General features: G+C 35.7%; 1 protein-coding gene and 1 pseudogene across 2 annotated transcripts in view; both read left to right on the top strand.

Annotated features, from left to right (window-relative positions):
• Nucleotides 1-20,656, top strand: part of GGT7 (gamma-glutamyltransferase 7) — a 57,180-nt gene that overhangs the window by 9,789 nt on the left and 26,735 nt on the right. Inside the window, exon 1 of one of the 2 annotated variants that reach the window (XM_074292461.1) lies at nucleotides 7,580-7,785. The exons of the other annotated variant lie outside the window; for it this stretch is intronic. Coding sequence (XP_074148562.1) covers nucleotides 7,617-7,785 — 169 coding nt within the window. The 5' untranslated portion in view covers nucleotides 7,580-7,616. Of the gene's footprint in view, nucleotides 1-7,579; nucleotides 7,786-20,656 lie in introns of those variants that run through there. 2 annotated transcript variants of the gene reach the window in all.
• LOC141553582 (glucosamine 6-phosphate N-acetyltransferase pseudogene) lies at nucleotides 3,755-4,490 on the top strand (annotated as a pseudogene).

The raw sequence follows: 20,656 nt of genomic DNA, 5'->3' as shown, positions 1-20,656 counted from the left end.
TACGTCAAAGAAGAAGTTTTTGAGTATTGACAACAGAAAGAAGATTTGGAAATAACAAGGAAAGTTCCCATTCCTCCTCTTGGTCCAGTATCATAATATAATATATAAAAGCAGATCTACCCAGTGATGGAGAAGATAGATAAAGATGCAGTATTTCCTAAAATGATCCAGAAGTACCAGAAGATAAGAGTATAAAAGGAAGAGCTCTAAAGAGAAAGGAAAGTTTGTGTGTGTCTGAACAGGGTTTCCAGAGTATATAATGAAAGAAGACAGAGATTAATGAATTTGGTATGGGCATGGGACTGAAAAAATGGAAAATGGTATCAGAGAAAAGAAGTGTGATTCATCTAGGCTTGCTAACCTGTATCACTAGATAAAAAGTTTAAAAGGTAGTCATAGGATAGGATAGAAAGGAAGAGGTAGAATTTCCACCCTTAAGAGTCTTTTAAGTAGATTACCTATGCATTTGTTTTTGTAAATAAAAAGCTTTAATAAAATTTTTAAAATAAAAAATAAAAACACATGTGACTCACCAGCAACTCAGAATAAATAAAATTGTTCTTGAAACTCAAAAAAAAAAAAAAAAAAAAAAAAAAGAGTCCTATAAGTTCTAAGGCAATCCCAATAAACTTTGGATAGAAAATACCAATTGCGTCCAGAAAAAGAACTATGAAGATTGAATGTAAATCAACACATGCTATGTTCACTTCTTTTTTCTGTTTTTTTTTTTTCCCTCTATCATGGTTTTCCCTTTTATTCAGATTTTTCTCTTTCAACATGATTCATAAAGAAATGCATATTTTTAAAAGTTAATATACATATACAATTAGAAAAAAATAAAACTATTTTTAAAAAGTCCTATAAATGGCTAAAGAAAGAATGAGTTTACTTTCAAACACTGGGGAAGAACCTGGTACCAGAGGTCCTATTTGCAGATGAGATCAAAGCAGCAAAATGTTTGTTGTTGTACTGGGTTCTAGAGGTAAGAGGCCTGATTTTTGAGGTTCAAGTGCTGGGTTGCGTGCTAAAGGTAAAAAGTGTGGTGTCAAAGGCATTGATCTTATAGAACAGATTGGTACACAATACACAGAAGTAAATGAACACAATAATCTGATGCTGAGTAAATACAAGGATCTAATCTTTGGGGCCAAGAACTCACTATTCAACAAAAAATGCTGGTAAAACAGGAAATTAGGCAGAGACCAACATTTTAGATTATGTGCCAAGATAAAGTTGAAATGGGTACATGATTTAGACACCTTCTTTTTCTATATTTTATGCAAGTAAGCATCTAGAGATAAAAAACTTCCTCTAAGAACTGCTTTGGCTGCATCCCATAAATTTTGATATATTGTCTCATTATTGTCATTTTCTTGGATGAAATTATCAATTGTGTCTATGATTTGTTATTTCATCTGCTCATTCTTTAGGATTAGATTATTTAGTTTCCAATTAATTTTTGGCCTATTTCCCCCTGGTCCTTTATTACATGTAATTTTTATTGCACATGATTTAAACATAAAGAGTGGATATCATAAGCAAATTAAGAGTGTATGGAATAGTTTACCTGTCAGATCTATGGATAAGGAAAGAGTTTGTGACTAAACAAGAAATATAGGGGATCACTGGAAGTAAAATGGATACTTTTGATTCCATGAAATTAAAAGTTTTTCACAAACAAAACTAATGCAGGCAAAATTAGAGGGAAAATAAGAAATCAATAAAGAATTTTAATGATATTTCTTTGATAAAAATCTCATTTACCAAATATATAAGTAATTGAATAAAATTTATAAAAAGCATAAGAGTCACTACCCAATTGATAGTTGTCAAAGGATCTGAATAAACAGTTTTCAGAAGGAGAAACCAAAACTATCCATGGTTATGTGAAAAAAAATGCTCTAAATCAGTATTGATTAGATAAATACAACTTAAAACATTTCTAAGATAAATACCTCACATCTATCAAATTAGCTGACAGAAAAAGAAAAGGACAAATGCTTGAGAAGATGTGGAGAAAGAGAAACACTAATGCATTACTGGTGGAGTTGTGAACTGGTTCAATATTGCTGGAGAACACTTTGGAACTATACCCACAGGGCTATAAAACTGTGCATACTCTTTGACACAGCAAAACCACTAAAGGGTCTATATCCCAAAGTGTTCATAGAAAAGAAAAACAGTATTTTTAGCAGCTCTTTTTGTACTGGCAAAGAACTGTACATTTAAGGGATGCTCATCAGTTGTAGAATTGCTGAAAAAGTGATGGTATATGATTGTATTAGAATACTTATTATACTCTAAGAAATGACATAGGAGATGATTTCCAAAAAACTTGGGAAAACTTATGTGAACCGATGCAAAGTAAAGTGAGCAACACCAGAAGAACATACTCAGTAACAGCTATATTGTAACAATGTATCAGTAACAACAATAATCAGTAACAATGATCAAGTACAAATGACTTAACTACCCAGATGAAAACAATGATCCAGGACAATTTCAAAGAACCCAGGATGAAAAATGCTATTCACCTTCAGAAAGAGAATTGATGAACTCTGAGTACAAATTTATGTATAATTTTTTCATTTTATTTCTCTTGTTTTTTTGGAAACATGGCTAATATGAGAATATATTTTTGCATGATTTTACATGTAATTAATAGCATATTGCTTGCTTCCTCATAGGGTGTGGGAGGAGCCAAAAGGAGGAAGAAAATTTGGAACTCAAAATAATTTATTTATTTATTTTTCTGAGGCTGGGGTTAAGTGACTTGCCCAGGGTCACACAGCTAGGAAGTGTTAAGTATCTGAGTCCAGATTTGAACTGGGGTCCTCCTGAATGGTGCTCTATCCATTGCACCACCTAGCTGGGCCCCCCCCCCGGGAACTCAAAATTTAAAGAAAAAAAAAAAACTGATTCTGGGTTGACTTCAGCCTTACAATTACATTTGTTGCTAGGTTTGGATCTGTTAAATAGGTAGATTATGGTTCCATATGAATTTGGTCTTTGGTTTTTTTTTTTTATTAATTCAATTTTATTTTATTTATAGTTTCAAATTCTTTCCCTCTCCTTCCCTCTTTTCCCACCCACTGAAAAGTCAAGAAAAATAAAATCCATTACAAATATATACAAAATAGATTTCCAAATTAGCCATATTTCAAGAAAAGAGAAATAGAAGAAAATATTCTTCAATCTATAATCTAAATCCATCTATCTGAAGGTGGGTAAACATGTTTATCCTTTAGAATTGTGGTTGATCATCATCTTGATTAGAGTTATTAAGTCTTTTAAAGTTGATTATCTTTATTATATTGTTGCTACTGCATAAATTGTTTTACTGTCTCTGCTCACTTCACTTCACATCAGTTCATAGAAGTCTTCCTAGGTTTCTCTGAAACTATCTCCTCATCGTTTTCTTCAGCACAATAGTATTCCATTCCATGTGAATTTGAAAATTGCTCTCCAATAGTGACCTCAGGAATCTGTATTTGGCCCTGTATTTTTTAACCTATTGTAATACACTGGTATAATTGACAGAAAGACTGACTCAGAGTATGGAAAAGTCCCTCTTTTGATGCACACCAGACAATGGCTAGCAAATCACTTAATCTCTCTCTATGTAAATCACTCAAATGGTTTCTAACCAAATACTCTAAGATTAGCTCCATCTGTCATGACAGAGAAAATTCCTCACTTAAAGCTTCCTTAAAAAATAACACAGATCGGGTGTGGAACCGGTGTGCGGACTGTGGTTATGCTGGAAGGGGCAAGGCCGAGTTGGGTCGGGGCTGATTCGCTGTTCGCTCGGCAAGGCCTTAATTGCAGTCATGAAACCTGATGAAACACCTTTGTTTGACCCAAGTCTATTGAAAGAGGTGAACTGGAGCCAGAATACTGCAACATTTTCTCCAGCCATTTTCCCAACACACCCAGGAGATGGTTTGGTTTTGAGGCCTCTTTGTACTGCAGATCTAAACAGAGGATTTTTTAAGGTACTTCGTCAGCTGACTGAGTGGTCAGCCCTGAGCAATTTATGAGATCATTTGAGCATATGAGGAAATCAGGGGATTATTATGTTACAGTTGTGGAAGATGTCAATATAGGGCAGATTGTTGCTACAGCTACTCTGATAATAGAACATAAATTTATCCATTCGTGTGCAAAGAAAGGAAGAGTAGAAGATGTTGTTGTGGGTGATGAATGTAGAGGGAAGCAACTGGGAAAACTGTTATTGTCAACTCTTACTCTGTTAAGTAAAAAACTGAACTGTTACAAAATTACCCTTGAATGTCTTCCACAAAATGTTGGTTTTTATAAAAAGTTTGGGTATAATGTATCTGAAGAAAACTACATGTACTACAGGTTTCTAAAGTAGTGATAGTAAGAATCATTTTTAGGATGAAAGCAAGGAAATTTTTTGCAACTAGATTATTTTAGAAAAATCAAAGTATTTTATTGCTACAAAACCAGTGACACCTCTCTTCCCCCCCTCCTAAAATACTGGACAAAAATTTTATTCTACAAGTTTGGCATATTTACTAGAAGATTAAATTGGATTGGTAGAGCATGCTGTGATATTGGACCATAAATGAATTGTTATGAAGGAGATGACTTTTAACCAAAGGAATATATTTTTAAATTGAAAAATTTCCTGTATTTTTCTAAAGTTGGGTTTTATTTCTTTGTAGTTGAAGTATATTTACTATCTTCTTATTCAAAAAATACCGATTGTATAAGAAAATATCCTGTAGTGTACAAAAGTTATTAGATAATTAGTTTCCTCAGTTATTAACAAAAGCTTATACTGACATGGGTTTAATTGCAGGATGATTTCTTGAACACAGAACTTGGGGAACTTGGCAAATATCAGATAAAACATTCCACTAAAGTATTTTAGTTTGATTTAAACCTATTGAACATATTGGGGAGAGGAAAAATGATGAGATTCAAAGTAAGAAGTTAGTTGTGAAATACAATGTAGCTAATTTTATTTTACCATGTCAGTACAATTTGATTTCCACAAAATCGAGGCATCTGCATCTATGTTTATCTGATATAGGAAGTAATCTTTGTTTTCCTCAAACTTGGAAAAACAAATCTATCTCATAGCTTTTCATTGATACCAAACATGATTTCAGCTATCCTTTTTGATGAATATTTTATGGGAAAATCACATTGCTTTTGTTTCATTCATAAAATTTGATGGGGATTTTTTCAGTGATAACAGGCACTTTTGGTTAAATGCTATTTTCTGATTTTTTTTAAAGTATCAAAAACCTAAAATTACTATTCACATGAATAGTGTACTCTGATAGAACTGTAAAAATTTTCATGTGTTTCCTTCTCATTTCTTGAACTTCTAGGTCCTCAGATAATAGCCAGTGTTATTTAGGTATTAGCTATTTGCAAATTAATTAAAGATCATCTTTATTCTTCAAAAACAAAAAATAATAACACAGATCTGGATCCTTTCTTCCCCTCCCAACCCCAAATTAATGTCTCAGATAAAAATATGAGAGGATTATCATCAAAATCACAGTTGCTGCCAAATTGGGAGGGATAGTTAATGCTAATAGATTCTAATAGAATTCAATAAGATGAAATTTAATAGAGATGAATGAAAGTCTTACATTTGAGTTTAAAAAATCAACTTCTCAAGTATAAGATGGGCAATCAAATTGACTTTGAAACTCAGTGAATCAACAGAATTATATGATAATTAAAAAAAAAACTAATTTGATCCTAAACTGTCTCAAAAGAAACATAACTTCTAGTATTAAAGAGATCCACACTCCTTAGCTCTGGTCATAGTACATTTGGAGTATTGTGCTTAAATACCACATTTTAGGAAGGACATTAATAGAGAATTTCCATAAAAGCACAACCAAAATGGTGAAGATCTTTCAGTAAGTATCATATGAGGGTCTGTTGAAGGAATTTAGAGTATTTGGATTATAGAAATGAAGAATCAGATCAACTGTGATCTTTTCCTTAAAATACTTGAAATACTAACATGTAGAAAGATAACATTAAGGAAGTAGATTTATTTTCTTCAGCTCCTGGAAACAGAACTGGGGGGCAATGAGTATGAGTTGCAAAAAAGTCAAATTTAAATATGATATAAAGGAACATTTCCTAGTAATGAGAGTTATCCATAAATAGCAGGAGTTGCTTTAGCAGATAATGAGCTCTCCTCCACAGGTAGTCTTCAAACAAAGGTTGGAAGACTGCTTTTCAAGTGTGTTGCAGTAAATATGTATTTTTATAAGAATACAATTTTTAATTTAGCTGTACCCCAGAAATGTGTTATGACCACATTATTACTTGTTTCTATGATTTATTTTTTGACTTCTTAGGATTTCATTTTTAAGTCTGCACGTAGGTTGCATCTTTTGTTTGTGTTCCCTATATTGAAGACTATTTAAATTTCATTATGTTTTGTAAAGGATGTGCTTATTTCTCACTTTTTTTACATTGCAATTTCTTTGCTCCCTAACAAATGGTCTCTTTTTGAAAATATGTTGTGTTACTAATATAATATAAATATACTATCTAGCAATCCCATTCAGAATCCTCCATCTTTTGTAAATTCTAAATTCCTCAACACTTTGTTCAATTCTATGTGTTCCCTTTCTATTAGATTTTTTCAACTCTGGAAGAAGAATATTAAAGTCTCTTACTGTTATTGTGTCACTATATCTTTTAGAAATTCAGTTAATTTTTTTATTAATTTATATGTTATGCCAAGAATGGGGATGAAAATTAGGATGGGGATGCAATTGGAGATAAGGTTAAAATTAGGAATGAAGGAAGGCCAGAAGCATTGTGTAATGAGAAAAGCACTGAATATGGAGTCAGGACATCTAGGTTTAAATGCTGCCTTTTCCGCTTACTATGTATAAGACTTTGAGCAAGTTGACTAATGTCTCTCTGATTTCCTCACCATAAAATGAGTATTGCAGAAGATGACTTCAAAGATCCCTTTCAGCTCTAAATCTATGATCCACAATAAGAATGAAATGGAAGATAAAAGATGGGAATGAGGATGGGAATGGAGATGGAGATTGGTATAAAAATACCAATAGAGATGGGCATGGAGATGGAGGATGAGGAAAGAGTTATGGAGATAGATTTGGGGATAGGACTAGAATTGGAATTGGACCTAGGGATAAAGATGAGAATGGAAATCTGAAGAGGTGGGGAAAGGAAACAAATGGAATGCTAATTATATTGGTTTCCAATGAGTGAGAAACAGAAATGAAAGATGAATGGGTATTGGGCACAACTAGGAGGAAGCCATGGAAAAAGAAGCATGATCTACTGGGCACCTCCTGGGATCAGAGACCTTCCTGAGAGCCATCTCTTCTTCTCCACTGTCCTTCATTCCCCAACTCCAAGCCTCTACCTGGGCATGACAGCTACTCAGACTCAGGGTCAACTTGGGACACAGCCCCACTTAATGGGGGCACCTACCTTATGCCCCCAACCAAGGGCCTCAGGCCCCGCCCCCAGACCACAAACCCCGCCCCCTCCTTGATCCCCATCCCCCACCCCTTCGCCCAGGCCCCGCAGTCACTTCCGCCGCTGCGCTGCTGGGGCAGATTAGGGTGAGGATGGCGGCGGAGAAGGAGGCTAGCCAGGAGAGCGCCTTGGGCGCGTACTCGCCGGTGGACTACATGAGCATCACAAGCTTCCCTCGGCTGCCGGAGGATGAGCCGGCTCCTGCCGTCCCGCTGCGCTGCCGCAAGGACGAAGACGCGTTCTTGGGGGACCCAGACACAGGTGAGGGAGGCCCCGCGGAGCCGGGACTGACCACGACCCACCGCGGCTGACCTGGACCGACTGCAGCACCGCGGGCCCATCTCTGCATCCCGGTTCTATTCATCCTCCCACTATTCGCCCTCCTCTAACCCTCGCTCTCCGAACTGCACCTCTGTCTCTTCCTCTCGGCTTCTCCTTCATCCTCTCTGCTTCCATCCCCATCTCAATCTGTCCTCCATCCCTTACCCGCATCCCCCTCCCTGCCTTCCTCCGATTCAACCCTCCCCATCTCCCTTCCCCTCCTCCTCCCCACATCTCCTCCCATCCCCCTGCTTCCACACTTCTATCTTGGATCCTGGGGCAGAAAATTGCTACGGGTTTCTTTTTTTTTGGGAGGGGGGGAGGGAATGTTGCCGAGAGAAGTATATTTCTACCGTCAGGGACGTGCTGAGGAGAGCGCCCAGATTTGTCCCTTTCTCCAGGACAGAGCAGGGCAGGGAAGGAGAGAAGGGACCAGGACTGTAGCAGGAGAAAATAAGATCTGGGAAAATTAGGTCTGGGAAAAATTGACAGCAGGGGTGGGTGGGTGGAGGGAGATGGAACTCGGTACCTGGAAAGGAAGGGGAAATTGATTAGGTTTTCTTAGGTCTCCAGTGGCTTACTAGAAAACAGGGGGATGCATTCGATGACCTCTCAAGGACCTTGGAGTGTTCTTTCTTTTCCGTGTTCTTCAGCATTCAATGGGTAGTCTGGCACCCTCTCCCCCAAACTGTCTCCCATCTTTTTTCATTAGATTAATTATTTTGAATGAAATCAATATAGTTATCTGATGAGTTCCCATAGTCACTCCACTATCTAGTACCTTCTTGGCATTCAGGAGGAAGTAAGAACCTGAACTCTTTTGTTCCCCCAACACGGCTCTGATTACCTGGCAGATTTCTTCTATTCCCACCAAACTTAAGGAAGTACGAGATTGGAAAAGCACAGAGAGGAACTCAAGGAAGTTGGGAGGTTTTGGAAGAGAGGAAGGGTATTCTCTGTCCTAGTAGCCCCATCTTTGTTTTTCTGCACTTTTCCATATGGCCCAGCTCTCTCCATCTTTTTCCTATTTCCTATGACTCCTTAAAAAGAAGAATCACTTCCTTTCTGTGGGGCCTCCTTCCAATAGTAGACCTTCCCTTTGGGATCCACTTTCACCCCCAAGGACTCAAATGTTCTTCCCATCCTGATCCAGCAAGCCTCACTGGGCCTTTCTGCTTCCCTGTTTCTTCATTCTTACCCTATCTTTCCCTTTTCTCTGTTCTGTCCCAGCTTCCCCAAACCCTTTAAACCCAAACTCAGCCTCCTCTCTCTTAACATCCCAATTCAAGTTTTCTCTTTATCACCCTTTACAATTTCAGTCTTCCAGTCCCCTGTGCTCATCATCCCCTGTTCTGTATGTCCCTGAATCTCTAGCCTGATCTATCTCAATGTTCCTAGTGCTGCCTCTTCAAGCATCAACTTTGCCATCCTAGCTCCCGCTGCCTCATCCTCTCCATCCCAAATCTCTTTGTCACTGTCATCCAGTCCGGGTGACCACAGCCTTCCAAATCATAAATCCCTTGGATCCTTAGATACCTAGCTCACTGTGTCACTGATTGCAGAGCTCCTTCTATCTCAACCAAAGTAGACTCTCTGACTCAAGACCCTCTGAGCCTCTCCAGTTACAGTCCTTCATTGCCCGGTTTTTAAAATCCTCTCACACACCTCAGGTCCTGAGAATCCTGAGTCTCCAGCCTCCTGTATTCCCATCTCTGTCTCTTGAGTCATCACCTCCTTCTTTGGCCCCACTTCCTTTCCCAAATCCAAAAGTTTGCTCAAATTTATATTTATCCCCTTAGGCAGAGGACCTAGATTAGATGGCCTCTTTCAGTCTAAACCTTTCTCAGCAGTAGATGTTGGTGTTGTCAAATCTCAAACCAGTCACCCCTCTCTCCTATTTCTTATGGCTTATAGGAAGGAGGTCAGGGTGCCAACCCTGTAAAGGGCTAGGAAATTGGGATTCAGTCCCTCTCCCCAAGAGTTTTATCCACTTGAATGTGTTGGATTGGAAGAACTTCAAATGGAAACCTAGTCCCTGAAAGTTTGGAGGGTTGGAATGGATTGAAAGCTCATTGTGATGTTGTGGCCCAAGAAAGATAATGTGATTTTAAGCTTCATTAAGAGAAGCAGTGACCACCAAGCCTACAGAGGTCACAGTCCCACTGTCTCCTACCCTAGTTAGACCACATTTAGGAGATTGTGTTTAGTTCTGGGTGCCTTAATTAAAGTCATTCATAAATTAGAAACCATCCACAAGAGGGCAGCTGGAATAGGTGAAAGACCTCAATGCCAGTACATCTGTTGAAGGAACTGGTAATATTCACCCTGGAAGAGAGAAGACTTGGGTAGGTGGGAGGGGAGTGGAAGTGGGATCAGACTTGTTTTTCTTAATCAAAAAGCAAAATTAGGAGCAGTAACAATTGAAAATTGCAGATAAGCAGATTTAAGATTTGATGTAAAGGAAAAATGTACTAACAATAAAGCTGTTCACAAGTAAATGGGCTGCCCTGGAAACACTTGTTGGTGATAATGTAGAGAATGTCAAGAAAGCATTGGACTAGGGGACTTCTGAGGTCCCATTTAACTCTGAGAATCTCTGGTTCTATAAATGATGGAGGAAGGAGGTTTTCAAAGCCAAGCAGCCTTGTAGGTAGTGCCACAGGACAGACTGAGAAATTCAAGAAATACCAATCTCTGACCTCCTTATCCTGAATAGTAGACACCAAATTTCCCTAAAATACTTTGGTGACTTTAAATAGAATGTTCCTCTTGAATCCTAGGCTTTTAGGAGAGCTTCAGGATGGATACCCAAGTACTAGTGCATATATTTTGCATGGTGGTCAACAAGTCTAAGTTTCCTGGACAGGAATTAATGGCTTAATGTAAAAAACTCTCAAGTTGGGTGTCATCCCCAAGTTTGGGAGAATCTACTCAGGGTTTATGGCTATGACTATAGTCCAGAACCTGTCTCTTTGGTTTTTAGATCCCTAGTTCTCAGGCTTTGTTCCTCAGAGGCCAAGAAAATGCCCCTTCAGTCTAGGAGAAGAAATGGTCCCCATCTTTAGGGGTTTTCTAAAGGAAAGATTTGGCCCCATCTCAATGAATCCTGACTCCAAGGGGAAAGAAATAGTGCCTATCTCTAAGAGCATTCCAGTCAGAGTATCTTGATTCTGAAGAAGAAATATTAATAATTACAGAAAAAGAGGATGAGGTTATAAAGTCTTTCAAGGCAGGAAGAAGGCTCTGCACTTCTAAAATCCTAGAGGACTTTGTATAAACCTTGTCCTCTCTACTGGTGACTAGTGAATGCTTACCAGTAAGTGAACAAGAGGCTGATGTCATGCCATTTATCTATCCATATCTTGAATAGATGCAGCACCAGTACCAGGTGGGTACCTTGATAGAGTAAGAAGAGGTAAATTTAAACAGTTTTTAAGGCTCTCAGAAATGAACTGCATCTTATTCATATTGACCTAGACATGGAAACACTGACTTCTTTCATGGACAGTTTTAAAAGGATAATTTTACCAAGCCACTAACAATAAATAGCATGGAAATGACAGTCCAAAAGATGATACAGTAGATGGAAAGAGGTACAAGCAGAAAACCTTTGTTGAATTCAGGTATTTGAATAACCTTAGATGCTAAACAAAGCTATATATGTTTCATCACACTTTAGAAAAAAAAAACAACCTCTTTATTAAAATAGCTAAGGATGCCATTTGATAATCATGTATTATTATATTTTCTTTTGAATAGATTTTTTTTTGATATCTTTTGTTTTAACATCACTTAGATTTCCCTCATGTCTCTCTCTAAGAGCCACCTATTCTAACAAGGAATTTTTAAAAAGAGGAAGAAAAGGAAAATATTAGCAAAACCAATTAACACACAAAAATCTGATGTTATATATAATTAGTATTTGTTCAAAATGGTCCACAATTTAGAGCAATATTGAAAGAGGTACTTTTAAATAACTTTCAAATGTTTTCAATCAATAAACCTAGTCTGCCCCCAATATGATGTAGATTTTATTAACTCATTCTGTATCCTTCAATTTGAAAGTAAAGATTCTCTTGTCCTGGATCATAATTCTGGTTTATTTAGGGCCTTCAGGACAATTTTCTTCCAAAAGTACTCTTTCAGGCAGCCTCTATCAGTAATAGGACATACTTTAAACTGCCTGCTTACTTCTAAGGAAAAAAAAAAACCAAAACTCTTCCATTTTCCTTGTTTTCTTTCTCCATACAGTTCTATGAGGAAATTCACACAGATTTGTAATATGTTTATTCTGAGAATTTTTTCTATACCGAAGGTAATCTGACAGTTTACCAGATTTTCCCTCTATAATTTCTCTCTTCTCCTCTGATTCATCTTGGATCTACTTATTCATCATTTTACAAAGAAGGAAACTGAGGTCCTGAGAAAAGGCACTTGCTCAAGATCACCTAATGATTTAGTGTCTGAACCTAGACTTTTGACAGCGAGTTCTTCCCATTACGCCACACTTTTTCTCTGTGGTAAGGGCTAAAGATATTTGGATAAAGACATATGGGTTTCCATCTTACTCTGCTATGGACATTTCCTCTCTGAGTATCAATTTTCTCATCTCTGAAGATGGGGATAAGAATAAATATAGCAGCTCTCTCACAGGTTGTTGTGAGGATAAAAGGAGATAACAGATTTAAAGCAATTTGTGAGCTACATCTAAACGTAAGCTATTATGATTTTTTAAAAGTTTTGTCCCCCTATGGAAAGCTTGATAGGAGGCCCAAATGAGTTCTGTATCCTAAAAGCATTCAAGGATGAAAAAAATAGATGGAAAGTAGGATAAATTTGTCTGTATTTCTGTATCTATTTTCATCAGCGTCAAAAGAACAGCTACATTTGGACTCTAATAATAAAGGGATCAATTCAAAGCTTTTGTTTTGGATGAACCCCATAACTAGCTACTTCACTTCTACCCTTCTACTCTGGATAAGATGATGAGATCTAGTCTCAAAAAAAGAAAACCATGTATTATAATAATAAAAATAGCTAAATTTATATCATGTTTACTACATGCTACGCACTGTGTTAAGCACTTTATAATTATCTCACTTGAACCTCACAACAACCCTGGAAAGTAGATGTTATTATAATCTTCATTTTACAAATGAGGGAACTGATGAAAACCAAGGGTAAAATTACTTGTACAGAGTCAACTAATGAGTTTTAGAGACTGAATTTGATCTCAGGTCTTCCTGGTGCTCTATTTACTGCACTCTCTCATTGTTTCATTGATATGTTATACAAAAATTGAGATTACATAAACAACAGATGTATTTGCTTACTTTGTCATATTTTTAAAATCTTTATATTCTTTTTTTCTTTTTTTAAATTGAAAACAAAGTCACTTTATTATAAAAATTTTTGACAGTATATATGCATGAGTAATTTTTTATAACATTATCCCTTGTAATCATTTTTCCAAATTATCCCCTCCCTCCCTCTACTCCCTCCCCTAAATCTTTATATTCTTGATAGAAAAAGAAGAAAAAGGGCATGCTTTTTCCCAAGGATTGCAATCAGATTACATTTTTATAATTATATATTTATTATATTATTATAATTATTATAAATTATTCAAATAAATTAATAAATTAATTTATTTAATTATTATAATCTATTATAATTTTCCTTCATATTATTGCCATTATCATAATTTGTTCTCATGGCTCTACTCATTTCATTCTGTATCAGTTCATTTAAGTATTCCCAAGATTCTTTGAATTCTTAATATTTGTTAATTTTTGTTAATTTTTTTATTATTTCTTCTAAAGCAGTGATAATTCATTACTTTCCATTAATTTTATTTTTAAATTACCAATTTACCAATTAATTGATAGGAGACCCAAATGAGTTCTGTATCCTAAAAGCTTTCAAGGATGAAAAAAATAGATGGAAAGTGGGATAATTTTGTTAAAAATTTATTTTTAAAAAATTACCAATTACCAATTTAAATTACCAAATTACCATTCCTTTCCATCTAGCACCCAATTTAAAAGGAAAAAGAAAAGAAAAAAACAGACCTCTCATAATGTGTATAGTTAAGAAAAACAAATTGCAACACTGTTCATGTTCAAAAATGTCTATCTAATTCTGCATCATGAATCTGTAATTGCTTTGTCAGGAAGTAGGAAGCATGGTTCATCATCAGTCTTCTAGAATCATTGTTGATCATGACATTGGTCACTGTTCTTAAATTTTTGAAAAATTTTTGTCTTTATAATATCATTATTTTATAAATTGTTCTCCTACTTTTAGGTACTTCACTTCGCATCAATTTATGCAAAGTCCTAACAGGTTTCTCTGAATTTGGTCCTCATTTCTTATGACACAAAAACATTCCATCACATTTATATACCAAAATTTTTTCAGTTCATTTCCCAACTTATCAGTTGGGATTCAGACTCCCTCTGAATTTCCAGTTCTTTGTTCAATTACATTCACATATCCCATTTTTTTCAACCACTCCCCAACTAATGGGTACCCAGTTTATTTCCAATTCTTTCTGTTAAGCGTATATTAGGTTCATACATGATACTTTGTTTTACTTATTAAATTATATTTTTTATTTTTGTTGTTAAGTATTCCCAGTTATAATTTTTATTTTTAAAATTCATTTTTTTAAATTGAATTTCAAAATTTCACCCTGCCCACCTCACTCATTGAGAAGGCAAACAATATGATATCAATTATACATGTGAAATCATGCAGAATATTTTCATGTTAGTCATGTTGTAAAAAAAAAAAAAAAGCAAGAGAAATAATGAAACTGAATAAAAATATGCTTCAACCTGTGCTCAGAATTTGTCAGTTCTCTTAAAGTAAATAGCATTTTTCATCGCAGATTGTTTGGAATTGTTTTGGATCATTGTCTTAATCAGAGTAGCTAAATCATTCAAAGTTGATCATTGTACAATAATATTGTGTATAGTGTTCTCCTGGTTCTGCTCTCTTTGCCCTGCGTAGTTTGTATAAGTCTTTCCAGGTTTTTCTGAAATCATCCTGCTCTTCATTTCTTAGAGCACAATAGTATTCCATCACAATCATATACCATCTTTTGTTTAGCCATTCCCCAATTGATGGATATCCCTTCAGTTTCCAATTCTTTGCCACCACAAAAAGAAATGCTATAAATATTTTTGTACAAAAGGGCCTTCTTTTCTTTGATCTCTTTGAGATGCAGACTTAGTAGTATTATTGCTGTGTCAAAGGGAATGCAGAATTTTGTAGCCCTTTGGGGACTGTTCCAAATTGTTCTTTGGAATGGTTCACAACTCTCCCAACAATGCATTTGTATCTATTTCTCCATATCCCTTCTAGAATTTGTCTTTTTCCTTTTTTGTTATGTTAGCCAATCTGATAGATATGAGTTGTTTTAATATGCATTTCTCTAATCAATAGTGCTTTAGAGTATTTTTCATATGATTATAGATAGTTTTGGTTTCTTTTGAAAACTGCCAATTCATGTTCTTTGACAATTTATCAATTGGGAAATGATTCTTGTTTTTATAAATTTGACGTTGTTTTCTATACAAATTTGAGAAATGAGTCCTTTATCAGAGAAATTTGCTGTGAAAATCATTCCCAGCTTCTTGCTTTCCTCCTAATTTTGACTGTTGATTTAAACCCTTTTTAATTTCATGTATTCAAATTTATCCATTTTACTTCCCATATGTATTATACTTTATTAAATATAAACACAGAAATAACAATATGCAATCACCCTAATGATTATTGACACTAAGTAATACATAAATTCATCTTTATCAAAGTTATTAGCTATTGACACAGAGGATATCTTGTGCAAAGTTCAAATGGAAGATTTAGATGGTGAGGTCCCCCCAGATATTCCTTTTCTTCTTCTTTTTTTCAGATGACATTGAACTGATCACATCAAATTCTAGAACATTACAAGACCTCCTCAATGAGATTTCTGATTTTCCAAAAATCCATGCAGGAAAAACTAAATGGTTGGAAATTTCTTATAGTCCAGATTGTGACAAATAGGTTCATTAAACTGTATTAGTGCATATCTGGGAGAGGCACTGAAAATGGAAAATGGATTTGCCTAGAATAGGAGCAAGAGAGTAGGATGGATTGCATTTGGGAAATTAGTCAATTTTTAACATTCCCTATTTGCTGCCTTGTGCAAAGTTGCATCTGTTTAGCCTAAACGTTCTGTGGTTATATACTTTGAACACACAGTCTTTGAGGAAGATACATTGAGGCAAATAATGAGATATAAAAGTTCTTATTGACTCCTCCAAGTCTCTTGTGATTTTATATCATAGCTTCCAACAGTCTATATGTACTGGTTTAAAGAAGCCTGAAGTTTCTAAAATCTCAGTTGTCTTGGTTTGTAAACTCTTAGATTTCTGCTATTAAAAGTAACTATCATCCTCACCTTCAAATCTCCAAAGCATCTATGAGAGACTTGAAAATATATACATACATACACATGCTTGAATGATTTAAGAGAAATCACTTTGCTATATGACCTTGTAATTATTAACATCAAAAGAGGCATTAAATAGGGAGATATTTGTGTACCAAAGTTGTTTGCCAGAATCATGGCATGTATTCAGCACAAATCTAAATGAAAGACGGATTCCCCATGGATTGTGAGGTTCCTCAGATGCTTCTGTATGTGGTTGACATTTTCTGCTTGCATCGAAGCCTAGAGCATGACAGTTTTCTAAATGAACTCCACAGTCATGCTAAAGAGTTCAATTTAATTATCTACAAAGGGAAAACCAAGTTAATAATGAGTGTCCATTGTCTAAATTGTGATATACATTTAGATGGACAGTCCATGAAGAGCCATCAGTTCACATAGCATTACAGATGCCACAGGTGATCAATGAGATGAACTCAGAATTGGACAAGGGGAGGAGAATGGGCTATATTGCCTTTGGGAGATGGCAATGTTTTTTAAAATACCTGAAGCTATTCTCTGAGGCAATGGCCCATCATTTTTAATAGCAGCATTTTTTCCCATGATGCTGTATGACCATGAGTCTAGGATGCCACAGTTTCTGAAGAATTAAAATAGAGGGTCAATGGAGAGGAGTGTAGTACACATGAGCAAGATGTGAACCATTGCCAATACAAAAATTGTGCAGGAAAAGTGATATAAAGGATATCATAACAGAACCATGTAGAAAAAGAAAAACAGAAAAAAGATGGTCTAATAACATAACAAGAACAAGGTGATGACAGTTCTTGTGAGATTCACACAATGTCAAAATATCTAGAATAAGGTCCCCAACACTTTTGTGAAAGATGAAATGATATATTTTACATAAAATAATATAAATGTTGTTTTTAATAATACAAAACAGTGCTATATAAATATCAATTATTATTAAGGGAGATAATGGAGAAGAACCAGGATGGGCAAGCCCAAGGACACAGGTTCAAAACCTAGCTCTTCCACTTATTCCTGAGTGATCTTGGGCAAGACAGAACCTTTGTGGTACTCAGTTTCCTCGTCCATAAAATGAGCAAGTTGGACTTAATGAATTCTGAGGTTCCTTCTGATTCTTAATTCTATGAGCCTCTAATTTATAGCCTATCACTGGATGGAGTACTGTCTTCTAAAAGAGAATAGATAGATCAGACGTGTGTGTGTGCATGCATATATATTTTTATGTGCTGTTCAAATGTTATTAGATAGTTATCAGTACAGGAAAGATATCATTTATATGTGTTTGTAAGGTTGGGTACTCTCCCATTTGACTGGATGATTTATCAGACACTTCTAGGTGGGAGTCTTGAGCTTCCATTTGCCCATCAGCTTTAGTGGGGCCAATTATTATTGGCTGAACAGATTAATACAGTTAGGTGGCACAGTGGCTACAGCATAGAACTTGGAGTCATTCTGGGCAAGTCACTTACTCTCTGCCTTGATTTCCTCACCTATGAAGGGGGATAATAATAGCACCTAGCTCCTACGATGGTAGTAAAAATAAAATGAGATTGTAATTGTAAAACATTTAGAACAGCACCTGGCACATAGTAAGTGCTACATAAAAGCTAAACATTATTATTATTATGTTTTCATGACTTCAGGTCCAAAGTTCTATCCATTGTATCACCTGACATCATCTGTTTAGGTTGTTCCATTGGTCAATTTGACTATTCAAATGTTATAAGCAAAAGTAGTAGCTGACTGGATATGAAAAGCCATCATTATGGACCATCAAAAACATTGCAAAGTAAAATAATCAAACATAACATAATGGATACAGCAGTACTAATCAATCTTAAATATTATATATACACATAAGCTTAGCATTCTGAATTGTTTGGATTCAGGTATCCTTCATATTCTCCCTTTTCTACCCCATTAGACATAGGCATTTTGCAATGTCCACATGGAAAACCAGTAATCCTTCTCCTATCCCTACCTGTTTAGTCTACATGAAAAGTGACTGTTATGCAATCAGTGATACCCAGCAGCTTTCAGTGATTACTTTTGCCTCGCTGCTTTCACCTTGGTCCTTTCAGAGCCATCTCTGGTTTCATATGTGGTATTTGTATCCCTAGTACCTAGCATCGTATCTAATGCTTAGTAGAGATGGGGATAGGGATAGTGACTGGACTTTGATATCATTGATACAGAGAACTTCCAAGTGGAGATTACCTTCTCTGTAATTTATACAGTTTTAGAGAGCTATTTAGAACAGAGAGACTTTATGTAGGGTCACATAGCTAATGTGTGTCAAAGGTAGCATTTAAATCTAGGTTTTCCTGGTTCAATACTTATTACATTTTCTCATTATCTCTTCCAACAGCAAATTTCTACTATCATAGGAAAATCCCTAATTGAAATAATTAATTTGATATTTTAGGACCTGGAAGTAGCTCCAGGCCTCCATAGAATACAAACAGTAGCAGAAAATAAAACCTAATTGATATCATTCCGCTTGGATCGACAAGGTCACCGTGTTGATGTTTACAGTGCCCATACCAATCATATCATACTAATGGTCAACATTGTAGGCCTCTATCCATCATGTTAAACACTCTGCAAAATTTAAGATATTGACCTCTGTTTTAACATGTAAAAAAACTTAATTCTTTTTAAAATAATATTTTACTTTTCCAAATACATGTAAAGATAGTTTTCAGCATTTATTTTTGTAAAACTTTGTGTTGACAATTTTTCTCCCTCTATCCCTTACCTCCCCCTCCTCAAGACAGCAAACAATCTTATATAGGCTAAATATGTGCAATTCTTTTAAATATATTTCTATATTTGTGATGCTATGCAGGAAAAATCAGATTGAAAGATGAAAAACTCAAGAAAGAAAAAAAAAAAAAAAAAGCAAACCAACAACAAAAGGTGAAAATTCTATGCTTCATTCTACCTTCAGTTTCCATAGTTCACTCTTTGGATGCAAATGACATTTTCCAGTTCTACTAGAATTGCTTTGAATCAATGCGGTTGTTGAAAAGAGGAAGTTGATCACCACCATAATTGTTCATCACATAATCTTGTTGCTGTATACAATGATCTCCTGGTTCTGCTCACTTCACTTAGCCTCAGTTCATGTAAATCTCTCCAGGCTTTTCTGAAATCATCCTGCTGATCATTTCTTACAGAACAATAATATTCCTAACATTCATATACCACAATTTATTCAGCCATTCTCCGGCTGATGGGCATCCACTCAGTTTTTTTTTTGCACATGTGGGTCCTATTCCCTCTTTTATAATCTCTTTTGAATAGATATCTAATAATGGCACTTCTGGGTCAAAGGGTATGCACAATTTTATAGCCCTTTGAGCATAGTTCCAAATTGCTCTCCAGAATAGCGGAATCATTTCACAACTCCACCAACAATGTATTGGTGTCCCAGTTTTCCCACACCCCCTCCAACATTTATCATTATTTTTTCCTATTTCTTAGCCAGTTTGAGAGGTGTGAAGTGGTACCTCAGAATTCTCTTAATTTGCATTTCTCTAAAGAATTTTTATATGACTAGAAATGGCTTTCATTTCTTCATCTGAAAATTGTCTGTTCATATTCTTTGACCCTAACAAACTTAATTCTTAACATCCTACCACAATAACTAAGTCTAACAATCAAAACCATTTCCTAAATATCTAAAACGGAATATTAAAGAAAAAAGATAATATAAATAATTTCATTAAAATCTCAGACCTGGTAGCTCCTGCAGAACTCTTTCACATTAACAAGATCAGAAATGGGGCAGCTAGGTGGCGCTGTGGATAGAGCACCAGCCCTGGATTCAGGAGGACCCGAGTTCAAATGTGGTCTCAGACACTTAACACTTCCTAGCTGTGTGACCCTGGGCAAGTCACTTAACCCCAGCCTTAGGGGAAAAGAAAAAAAAAAAAAAAAACAAGATCAGGAATGATCCTGTGGATCTCCCAGGATTCCCTCATTGATTTATTTTATTCATTCCACAGGCATTTATTAAGCAGACATCATGCTAAGCTTGTGATTTAAAAAAAAAAAAAAAAAAAAAAAAAAAACAGCTCCAGTCATTGAAGAACTTCCATTCTACTGGAGAGAAAATATATATATACAATTAAATACAAACACATTTTGGGGGAGATAGAGAGAGCCTTGACAACTATAGCCCTCCTGTATAGCTCTTATACTGAATCAAGACTATGGTTTCTGCTGCAATCAGGGAAAGAATGGTAAGCTAATGTTGTAAGAAAAGGAGGCATTGAGGTGTTAATATTGTTTTCAGATTACAATTTTTACAGGGCAAGATAAACCCTCTTT

Source organism: Sminthopsis crassicaudata, chromosome 2, assembly GCF_048593235.1.
Source record: "Sminthopsis crassicaudata isolate SCR6 chromosome 2, ASM4859323v1, whole genome shotgun sequence".
Taxonomy (NCBI): domain Eukaryota; kingdom Metazoa; phylum Chordata; class Mammalia; order Dasyuromorphia; family Dasyuridae; genus Sminthopsis; species Sminthopsis crassicaudata.
The sequence above is the reverse complement of the archived record's forward strand: the minus strand, read 5'-3'. Positions and strand labels throughout refer to the sequence as shown.